Genomic DNA, 12,596 nt, shown 5'->3' on the forward strand with positions numbered 1-12,596 from the left:
GAGAGAAGAAGGGGATAAGAGAAGGGAGGGGTGTGATAGAAGGGAGGGCATATTGAGGGAAGGGTAATCAGAATGCAAGACATTATAGGGTGTAGGGAGGGGAGAGACAGGGAGAAAATTTGAAACTCAAAATTTTGTGGAAATGAATATTGAAAACTAAAAATAAATAAATAAACATAAAAAAGGAAAGAAATAAAACAATATACGGTATTAATAGTGAATAATGATAATTAACAAAAATAATGGCTGGCATATTGCCAGCTATATGCTAAGTGCATTACAAATATTGTCTCATTTCATTTTCACAACAGCAGTGAAAGTCAAATACTACTATTATCACTGTTATACAATTGAGGAAACTGGGGTAAATGGAGGTTTCATGACTTGCCTAAAATCACACAACTAGTGTCTGACAGAATTTGAACTTGTCTTTCTAACTCCAGGTCTGAAATTTCAGAATCTTCACATTGTTCAGTATACTTTAACCTCAGAGGTCATTTTAGAACAAAATTTTAAGAAGCTTTGATTCACAGGAAAATTGAACGAGCCTCAGCAGTGCTAAATTGGTTTGAGTTGGCCTAAACTATTTTTGGTAGTTTTTGACCGGTTCGAATACACTTTTTGCTAGTTTGAACTAGTTCTGCCTGATATGAACTGATCTTGACTGTTTTAAACCAGTTTAAGCTGGCCTTAATTGCCTTGAATTGGATAGAACCAGATTAAACTGTAACGAACTGAGTTAGTGGGGTTTGAACCAGTTTTCACAGAAACTGGTTTAAACCACTTTTGAACATGTTGGACTGCTTTTAAACTGGATTCAACTGGTTTAGGCCTCTTTTAACTGTTCATGGCTGGCTTTCACTAACCTGGTCTAACAGGTTTGGACTAGTTTGAACTGGCTTTGGCCACTTTGAATTGCTTTCTCCATTTTTAATTGAATTTAAGTTTACTAAATAGAATCCTTGATGAAGGCAGTTTTTAAAGTTTTAAACAAATTGCCTTCTTTGAGATGGGGAAGAAAGGCCAGCAGAAAGGAATAAATTCTAAATGTGACTAGGAGATCCAGCCACAAATGGAACAGGAAGTAAACTCACTAGTTCTTCCTTCCCTGAGTTACAAAAAAATTCTTTCCATACCCATCCTTCAGTTACTCAGTTAGTGTTGTTGAATTCTTACTGAATAACTAATCAATGGAATTCTCAATTTCTAGAGTTGGAGAGGCACCAGAAACACTAAGAAATTACCTGCCTTGCTGAGGATCATTCAGTCAATATATCTTAGGAATCCCAGGGTTCTCTGACTCAAAACCAGCACTCTATCAACTGGTCTACGCTTAATAAGTTTTTGTGTATTAAAATATAAAAGCATATCCATATGCAGACAGAAAACTGAAAGGAAACAGAAGGTAAGAGAGAGATTACTGATCAATCTGTAAAGCATACAATGAATACAGGTTTAACAAGAAGAAAGTGAAAATATATATGAAAACAAACACCACTCAATGCCTTGAATCACATTTGGAGAAGAGCCAAGAACATCATTTTTAAGAAGAGCTTGTAGGACACCAGAGTTGCTCTGTTGCTTGCAAACAGGTAAGAGAGTCATGGGAATCAATCAAGTCAAGAAATGTCCTCTCTGGGACTCATTGAAGGCCCTGCCCCTGAAATAACAGGACCATGTTGTCATCTCAGGCAAGCAAACAATTCTATCTGAACTGAGCTGAAGCACAGGTACAATCTAAAGAGACTATATCTGATGGGACAGCAGAGCTACTCCCTCAGAGACACAGCTCGTAGTGTTTTCATTCTTCCTAGAATATAATAAAATTTAAATCTGGAAAGATCCTATTTTAGTACTCTGTTTCTATTCCTCCTATTATACTTCTTCCATGTTACTTTTTTCTGAAAACTTGGTAAATTCTGAGCTCCTCAATTTACATGCTCCACTTTGTTTCCCATTGCTGGACAGGAGGGACTGGTTGAGGGCGAAGAAGGTAAGATAAGCAATTTCTTGATCAGCAACTTCTTCCCTTTCCTCACACATGGGAGAAAGAGAAAGGCAGGGGACCCATGATACCTTACTATTGCTGCTCTATTGTGACCATACCTGCCCAGTTAAATCATCAGGGAAGCTAAATCTTACCGAAAATGGATGCACTCCTAACCATCTCCTCACAGGAAGCCCATCCCATATACATCACTGGTAGAAAATATAAATTTTACAACACAGGCCTCCATTTGATAATTTCAGACATAGAGCTAACCATAGAAGACCCAGTGGAATTGCTCCATGAGAAGTAAGTGAGAAACTGTGTGTTCTGCCTCAGAGAATCAGACAGAATCTGAATTTACATTTGCTTTAGGGAGAGGAAGTGGAGAGGAGAAGGAGAGAAAGAAAATAGGATCTAAAATCCTCTGTTCCAAATTAAGGAAAGAATGATAGCACAGGGTACTCATAATGAAAAAGTATCTTACATTTGTGTACATATCTTTTCTCCTTTACCCATAAATTTTCCCAATGAGGCATAGCCCTATTGAGGAGAAGAAAAGTGAGGACCAGTGGGAGTTATGAATTGATCCAGGGTTACCCATGGAGTTACATTCTAACCTAATTCTAGAATCCATATCTCTTTGGAGTACCTTAGTTTCTCATATCTGTAATAGTATTTCTTCTGTAACCCAACCCCTTCCTCTGTACTACACAAGAGTCCAACAAAGACACTCACACCACATCTTCCCCAAATACCCAAAGTGGAATATTTAATAATTGTTATTTTTGGAAGGCATTGTCTCCAACTCAGTACCCACATAATCCTGCTGTTCATAGGAATACTCTAGTCACTCTTAGCCCCCAAGACTGCTTCATCTGTTAACTAATGGTCAGGAGAATCTCCAAGAGATTGTCTTCTTATATCTCACAATTTACACTACATAATTAAGGCTTTGTAGTTGTAATTTTTTCTAAGAGAAGCCTGCTGTCTTTGTGCAATAGGAAAGTCCAATTTTGGCCAGTAAACTGACCAAAAGTAAAATATGCACAGTTAACAACAAGATGGGGAATGAAGTTAAAGGAAGGGTTTTGGTGTTTTAATCTTAATTTTCCGAAGCCTGCTGGTGAATGTTACTACAAAGTAGATGATAATCCAGGAGGCCTTGAATTCTGTCATTAGCTTCTACTTGGATTGGAGGTTGTCAATTGCTCCAAGATTTTGCTTTTGCTTTTCCTGATTATGTGCAGGACTCACAACTGGTCCACTATTGATATTAACAGTTTTCTGTCTCAGGAAAATCTAAAAAAGAAGAATCTCTCATGGCTTCTGAAGTTCCCCAGATGGCTTTTTGGGACATACTGTAGTGCACAATCTACAATACCATATTCCCATTAAATAGATTCCATTCTCTGTAAAGCCACTTTCCCAATCTCCCCCTGCTCCAAACCACCATCACTCTTCCACTCCAAAGACGAAGTCAAAGACAAGTTCCAGGGCATTTCTGTTTCCACAAAGGCATCCTTTATTTTGTCTTTCACCTCCTCCTATTATCATTTTCATGTTAGGGTATGGAAAGGCAGGAGAAAGCAAAAAATATAAATGTGAATATCACGTATAAATTCCTTTTTGCCTTAGAGTGAATATATTCCCAAAAGAGGTTTGGATAAACATGTGAGGTGTCTCAGAATAAATGAACTCCTTTAACATTAACATCATAGATTTATAGCTCAACCCTCATTTTAAATATGAAGAAACTCAGGACCATAGAAATTAAATAATTTGCTCTAAGTCAGACAATAAGTAGAGTTCCCTCTTCCCATGTTACTTACTAGCTCTTGAGTATTCAAATTAGGGGAAGATCATCCAATTGGCAACAAAACAATAGGTTAGAAACCAAATATAACAATAGTAGTATAATATGAGGTCAAAGTGAAAGTAGTAACTAATTGAATTACAATAGAATAAACACAGATATTAACTGGACAAAGAACAGCTTCTATTTATTTGACTCTTTTATTGCTTTCAAAGCACTTTACATATTTAACACATTTTATCCACACTATCACCTTGTGAGGTATATGATATTATTATCTCCACCATACAGATGAGGAAGCATTTAGGTAGCACAGTGGATAAAGTGTGAGGCTTGGAGTCAGGAAGACCTGAGTTTGAGTCTGGTATTAGACATTTACTATATGTGTGAGCTTGGGAGATCACTCAGCCCTGTTTGTCTCAGTTTACTCATCTGTAAAATGCACTGAAGAAGGAAATGACAAAGTACTCCACTATCTGTTCCATGAAAAACCCAAAAGAGATCAGACAGGGTTGGGAATGAAAGGAAATTGAATGATCAATTAATAGATAAGGAAACTGAGGCAGAGGGATGTTGAACGACTTGTTCAAGACTACAGTAAGTCTGTCAGGCAAAATTCAGATTCGGGGCTTCCTTCTTCTGAGCCTAGGTTTATAACCAATATGCTACCTAGTAAACCACATGTAGATAGAATGAACTCCAATTTATTCTCTTTCATAATCTTATTTCACACTAATTTTCCTTCCTCTTGATTTCCACCTCACATTTTGTCATACATACATTAAAACATTAAATTCATTATCATCTTTATCATCATTTCATAATTACATTGTATCCCAGTATCTGCTCTAATGAGAGGAAAAGAAAGAATATTTCATCATTTTTCTAGCCTGGTCTCTATATTTGGGAGAAAGAGGAATAGCACCATTCCTTGATTTTCCAGAGCTTGCCAACATCTGAATTACCAGAGGCCTTCAGAGGACTCCACCCTAAAACTAAACTATCCGCCCTCATTCCTTGATAATTAAAACATTCTCCATGCCATTCTGAACAACAACAATTCCTGTTATCATTGAAATCCTGTTCTTCGCACTCCATAGTCCAATTCCTTATTTCTAATCCCCACACTACAATTTTCCCAATTTTCTACTAGAAAGTTACACATCCTTTCTACTATATTCACTGGAATACTGCTACATAGGTAACAAATTAGCTTCTATCTTTAAGATTTTTCTTTCCCGTTCTTTCCATTTTCCAGCTCTCAGTGAGACTCTTCTCCTTCCTAATTACACACAACCTCTGGCCTCCCTTTACAAAAACAGCTTTATTTTCATTCATTCCCTCACCTCACTGATGGAAGTGGGGTAGTATACCTTGGTCCTTATTACCACTTACGGCACTTCCTCTATTTCCCTGACTCAGTAATCTCTCCTCCTCTCAGGGTCACTGAAAATTTCTCTGTCACCTAATCAAAATTCTAGTAAACACTGGCAAATAATCTTCAAAACACATCCCTTCTTTCTAGAATGAGTTCAGTGTTTGATTTTTAGTCTTTGTCTCATACTAAGAGAGGTTGACATACATTTTGATACTCTCTCAACCATCCTAATCTCCCTGTTATTCAACATATTCATTGTACATGATGTACTTTTCCACCCCACTTTAGCCATATGAACAAGATAAGCATGTACTTCGTCTAGGCAATGTTTCCAAACAAGTAAAGCTAGTAGTCTTTGATAGAAAAATAACAATAATGATAAGAGTTAACATTAATAAAACACTTTTAGGTTTACATAGTGCCACATATATGTATGTGTATATATATATATTAATAGACATTATATCATTTGATCCTCTTGTCAACACTATGAGGCAGGTGCTGTTTTTATTATTACTATGTTGAAGATGTAGAAACTGGGACTGAAAGAGTTAAGTGATTTGTATGAGCCTCCAAAACTGTAAATGTATGTTGCAAGATTTGAACTCATATACTCCAGACAACAAGTCTATCAACTGCCACAGCTGGCTGCTTAATAATATTACGGCATTGCATCTTACCTAACCTTTCTTCTTTCCTTAAATATGCAGTACAAATCACAGTATTTATGATATTTCTTGTCTTTTCCATCACAAACTTCGTCATAAAGGAGTGACTCATTCCCCCCTCCCAAATTTGCATCATTTCTTCATCATTAGTCAAAATCACACCCAACAAAGTCAATCAATTGTCAAGTCTTTAACTTCTCCTCTTCCATTTAAAGAATAAAATTTTCATTTCATCAAAGCATAAATTTCTCAATTACCCAGGTTTGACAGACATCCAAATCCAATGTCCAAGTATTGTAAGCTCCCTATCACTCTAATATCATACTGCCATACCATGTTTTTAATCATATTTTCAAATTTTGTCTAAATTGTTCCTTCTGTCTGGATCATTTGAATTGTATTCCCACAAATATTTCACCTCTGATTCTCCTTCCAATGATATTCACCTAGGTGTTCTATACCATTTTTCCCTCTCCAGATTCCCAGGATATTATAAATACCTTCATATGGTTGAAATGCCTTTTTCCTGCCTGTTTTAACTCTTCTGTTCATGGTGAAAATGGTGTATGCTTCCAGAATCATACTGTTATCATAAATACTTAATCTCAACCTCTCAATTGAACCAACAAAGTCAAATTTTCCTCATGAGTTGGAATCTATCTTACCCTCTTTATAATCCATTCTTTGTGCTTAGTGTATATAGCCTTCTTAGGCCCTTTTTTATTGCTGAATTCCTTATTTGATTTTTTCTCCTGAGAAGTATTTTTTCTTCTGTTCTTACACTATATTGGATTTAGCAACAAGATTATTAGATTTACCCAAACACTTTTCTACTCTTCCCACCATTTTCCATTTAAAATCTTTTAGCTCCAAAAGTTAAGTGCTTCTTCTCTTCTTTATATTTATTTTATCTTGTCCTATGCTTAAACCACCTAGTATACATTAGAACTAATCTTTCCTTCCTCAAATACTTTGTTTTTTTCCTTGAAACAATGCTCTTCTCTAAGAAATAAAAGGCATACCTTTGTCTCTGAATATATACCTCATTGTGCATTGTGCACATCTATACTGAGAAGCATAAGAAAGATTCCCACTTTCTGAATCATAAATTTACTGCCACTCTTTCAAAGAATATTTTATTATCACTAAAATTTGAAAACTGAGATACATGCCCCTAGCACTTTTACCTTCTCATTCATAATAGACTACAACCTATAAAATGTACATACATAACTCATAAATTGTACTGATAGGAACACAAACATGCCATACTCAGAGAAATTCACTGCAAAATTAGGCTATCCCAGTTCCTTAAAGTTTGGGGCGTTAAATTTCTTAGAGCAATCTTGAGGCTAGACGTTGTGGAAAACCATCTGTTTGCCATAAATATACACTGATGTGAGAGATTATTGGGGGAGGGACGATCTCCTGAGTAATACTTAATTTATCCAGATGAACGTTTTGTCTTTTTTTTTGTCATTACAATGATGCAGTCTTCTCAACTACTTTTCATTTGCAATAAATATATTCTTTCCTGGGTTTTGTGTAAACAGAATCAAAGACAAGCTGACCCGTAAACAGAAAGAAAATTGTTCAACAACAGACATATTTCCTTTCATGTCTCTTATAACAACTATATACACCTTAATTTTTCCCACAGAAGCAGAAACACTTAGCCACCAGTGTCATTGATAGTCATTCAGCCTTGAAGTTTCTACATGACGTCTGGGTAGAGGATTGTAGTAAGTCCAGTTTTTTCTATGGTTTAGAGATTCACGATCCTTTTCTCTTTCAGAACAGCTTCTATCCATAGGGCAGCTGTTTTCATGAAGTATGTAGATCTGTGGAACAATCCAATAAAAATTATTTGGCTTTTCTACCTCACCCCTGGAATCTTGACTTTTTCACTTGACCTAGCTATATTTTGTTGAACATTAGTGAAGGGAATTTTGCATAATGGAATTGGCCTTCCACAGAATATATATGTATGTATATATATGTATATATATACATATATATACACACATACATATATGTATGTATATGTATATATGTATGAATGCATGGATGTATATATACATAATATATTCAAAGAAAGTATTTTATAACATTATAAAACATAATTAAAATGTGTTCATTTGCTAAGCCCGTGTAAAACTGCTACTCTCTCTCATGAGTACTAGAAGTCTCATCACAAAGTGCCAGACATAAGATAAATCTGGAAAAAAGAGTTCAAGAGCATGTGTATTTGGGATTTGTTTATCCTCCCTTTGGGAGGAAAATAATGCCCACTCAGTGCTCCATGCTCTAGAACAGGAGTTGCAAAGGTATTTGGCTCTGCAAACCCTTGCAACAACAACAACAACAAAATGTGTCATGAATCAATGAAATATTTTAATATAGTACTCAAAATATTCATTAAGTGCTCACAATAACTTTTGTCCAAAACTAAATTAAGATTCCCATTATATAATTATATTTATAAATTATAAAAATTCTCTCTACTTGTAATTTGAAAACTTTAAATAAGTAATTTTAAAACAATACTTATGAAATAATTATAAATAGATTTTATGAAATGTTCTGTAAAAATTAAAATCAATCCAATAAGACCTCATATTCACACTATTATCTACAAAATTTCATAAGAAATTTATTTTATAAATTTTGTTTATTACACATCATATCATTATTTAAATAAATAAGGACTTGAAAGTTATTTTATCTTTTTGCTTGGTTTGGAAACAATTTCTTGGCAGATTGTAAAATGAGGAGAAATGTTGAGTTTAGTCAGAAGTGGACAAATTTGAGATACTTGTTGCAAAAAAATCAAAATTATTACAATATAATCATAACAATTTTGAGTCACTGGTAATATAAACCTACAGTGGTTCAAAAATACACATACTTGTTGTCACAGGAGATAAATATATTAACAACAAAAATGGCAAATTATTATCTGTCTAAAGAGCCTTTGGAGAATTTTTACTGTGAATCCCTTGGACAATTGTTACAAATATCCAAGATGTTAGCAAGCCATTAAGTGGAAACGACTGCTCTAGAAGAAGAGGGAGAAAAGTAGAATTTATAGATTTATATTCTAGGTGAATTTAGGTTGCCTACTCATACACCTGGCATGGAACTCAGTACTGACTGTCTAGTCATTATCAAAGATATTCAACCTTTTCAAACTGCAGGTATCATCATGAAGTAGGATGAGCAGACATGAGAAAGCGCCAACACTGGTTCTGGAAACTTTTTTTCTCTGACTCGTAAATTCAATGCCTCTTTCTCTCACAACTGTCAATCTTCCTGTTCCATCCTTAGGCAAATTCTTAACTTTTGAGTCTTAAAGAAAAGGAAAAACAAAATATACTATATATAACACAGAAACGTAAATTCATAAAACTATGGGACGGGAACTAATAGAATCTTAATTGAACCTGTTCAGATTTCTTCTCCTTATGAATTCACTTCAAAATTCATCCTTATATCCCTGCCAATTTGATGGTCATGATGACAGATATGTAATTGATTACATGTATATCTATCTATCTATTTACCTATCTATTTATCTATGTATGTGTGTAATATATGTAAATTAATAATCTTTAGGCAGAAAACAATAAAACTTAAAAATGAAATAAATAATTTAAAAATCTTAGAATAAGTAAAATTATGAAGAAAATCTAAAAGAATTATCACATTACTCCAAATAATTTAATAGATTTTTATGGGTTTGTACTCTATAATAATTCTGTTGAGAGGTGTATATGTATACATACATGTATATATATATACATATATACACACATATTTTAAAGTAATCCATCACTCATTACATAGATAATTTGGTGATCATCTTTCTCAATCATTAGAGAAGAAATACTTTTATCAGAAAGTAAGCTCAATAACTGTTGCCATCAGTCCAGTTGCCCAATGGAAAGGCTCTCACATTATTGACTTACCACCTAGTGAATTTTAGTGGCCTGTAACTTCATATATTAATAATATTCCGGGATTTCTTGAGTCTATGTACTTACCTCTCTGTTTTGGCACAGGAAAAAAAGAGTTTATGCAATGGAACTCTGGAATACCACCTGGGAAAATAGTTTCATCCTCATTGGAATTATCCAGGACAGTAAGTATCCTGGATTGCTTTGTGCCACAATCAGCTTCCTTTACCTGGTGGCTGTGATCAACAATGGACTCCTGATCCTGTTGATCACTATGGACAAGAGGCTCCATGTGCCTATGTACTTCTTCCTCAGCCAGCTCTCACTTATGGATCTGCTCTTTACAACTGTAATTTCTCCCAAAACAGTTGTGGATTACCTGAGTGGAAACAACATCATCTCTTTTTCAGGTTGTGGAATTCAGATGTTTCTGGAACTAACTGTTGGAAGTTCTGAAGATATCCTGTTGGCCTTCATGTCATATGACCGTTATGTAGCCATTAGACATCCCTTGAAGTATACGGTCTTCATGAGACCAAAAGTTTGCTGGTCCATGGTGGCCACATCCTGGCTTGTGGGATTCATAAATTCCCTTGTATATACCATATACACGATGCACTTACCTTTCTGTAAAAACCGGGAGATAAGACATCTTTTCTGTGAGATCCCTTCTTTGTTGAAGCTGGCATGTGTTGATATCACAAAATATCAGTTAATGGTATACACAATGGGTGTAGTACTGACCCTCATTCCCCTCTCTGCTATCCTTGCCTCCTATACACTGGTTTTGATTGCTGTATTCCAAATGCCCTCAAAACAGGGGAAACAGAAAGCCCTCCTTACCTGCTCATCCCATCTGACAGTGGTTGTGCTCTACTATGGAAATGTGGTGTTGATATATGTCCTGCCCAGTGCCTACCACAGCCCTCAGCGGGACAATATCTTCTCTGTATTCTATACCATTGTTACTCCAGCCCTGAACCCCCTGATCTATAGCCTGAGGAACAAGGATGTACTGGGAGCCTTGAAGAATTTGCTAGGGAAAGGACCCTTAGTACCAAAATTGTAGAATGCTGAATAAGCCTTTGTTGATCTTGCAGCTGTGAGCTAGTAGCTAACAATTTCTCCTTAGGCTTGCTGCTGTCTGACTTGAACATCTCATGGGGCACCCTAATCAAATTTTTCCCTTTCCTTTTTCAAACCTACTGCATTCTAATCATGAAGTTATTCAGGATGTGAGAGGCATTTACTGATGGGATGATATAAAGGAAATTCTAGAGAAGTTCAAAATATTTGGCTTTTCTAATTCACAGAAATAATTGTGCCCAGGTAACAAAACTCCCGCTCTTTAATGCATGCTAGAATTTTTCTAAGGAATTGTAGTCAAAATCAGCAGCTTGTGACTTGAAGAATACACATTTCCAATTTTGAAAACTAACATAATATTTGTCCTTCTCCACTCTTGTGACAGTTCTCTCAATCTTTATGATTTTCAAAGAACACAAAACCTCAGCGAACAGCATCTGTAGAATATTTTCTCCCAAAGTTCATTCAGCCTCTACTTAAAGATGTCAACAAAGGGTAAATCCACCCTTTCCAGGGGAAATTCACTTCTGGTCAACTATGCTAATGAGTTTTTATTTTAATAAAAAAGTTGAGGGTTACCCATTGAGCAATATTGGACATAACCAAGAAGCAACATGCTACAAATGAAGAACTATTCAGAAGATACAGCAGGCATGCATGCCTAGCAAAAGAAATGGGCCATCATATAGTCACAGCAAGAAATAAGCTACACACATTGTCACGCTGAAATTTGTGCATAGTCTAGAAATTTAAACAAATAGGCAAACCTCCTATATAACATTTTCAGAAGGACATAAAATGAATTCTAGAAGATGGGTAGGTATGCATGGGTTAATCCATGAGAGTATAGATCTGTCAAATTATAAAAATAGAGCTTGGCCTAGATAATTGTTTCAGTGACATTCAGGAATTGGGGTTAGGGGGTAAAGTTAGATTCCTGGGATCATTATGGGGATTAGAGAGAGGTACTATTCATATTCAGTAAATATAAAGTACTGTTTTTCTTAGAGAAGTTGTTTTAACTTTACTATACACTGTAAAAGTACCTCCCTTATCTGTATATTGGAGGTATATGAGTCCATAAAGTACTTTTAAAGATTTCAAGTCACTTTTTTTTTGCTATTCCTGATTTTGGAATACCACTCTAATGGAGAGTCTAGAGCAAGTGAGGTCAAACCTGTTTCATTTTCTCTCTGTTCCAAGGTCAGTAAAATTTTCTTCAAGGACAGCAGAAGGACCACCAGATCTGAAGTCAAGAAGAAATGAGTTAAAATCCAGCCTCAGACAATACTAGCTGTTTGTCCTTGTTGAAGTCACTTAAGTTTTCCTTGTCTGTAGTAAGGGAATAACAAAAACATTTACATTCTTGGGTTGTTGTGATGACTAAATAATATATGTAAAGCACTGTGCAAACCTGAAAGCAATGTACAAAATCTAGCTATAAAAATAATGTTTATTATATTTAGTATTCTTATTATCATTATTTTCTTCAAACACATCTGCCTGGCATTAAACAAATTGAATCCACTAAAGTAGTCTCCTTAAAATAACACACCTGTACCACTACCTGTCATTCAAGATCTTCTCAGTTCTCTACTTTGGGCTGTTTTTTTTTCCAATATGTCCTTTTTTCATTCTGTCAGAGCTCTACATTTTCCCTAATAAGGTGAAGAGGAGAAAGACATTCAACTCTTTTCTGCGTCCT

The 12,596-nt window shown here is 35.3% G+C and overlaps 1 protein-coding gene across 1 annotated transcript; it reads left to right on the plus strand.

The window, feature by feature from the left end:
• Positions 1–9,929: 9,929 nt before the first annotated feature.
• On the plus strand, positions 9,930–10,874 carry LOC140527530 (olfactory receptor 2AG1-like). The gene has a single exon (XM_072644531.1). The coding sequence runs from the start codon at positions 9,930–9,932 to the stop codon at positions 10,872–10,874; it is 945 nt and encodes a 314-aa protein (XP_072500632.1).
• The last annotated feature ends 1,722 nt before the right edge of the window (positions 10,875–12,596 follow it).

This window comes from Notamacropus eugenii, chromosome 1 (assembly GCF_028372415.1).
Source record: "Notamacropus eugenii isolate mMacEug1 chromosome 1, mMacEug1.pri_v2, whole genome shotgun sequence".
Lineage (NCBI taxonomy): Eukaryota > Metazoa > Chordata > Mammalia > Diprotodontia > Macropodidae > Notamacropus > Notamacropus eugenii.

Excerpts from the sequence above, each read along its gene's own strand:
- LOC140527530 (XM_072644531.1), top strand. The coding sequence starts at position 9,930 with ATGGAACTCTGGAATACCACCTGGGAAAATAGTTTCATCCTCATTGGA.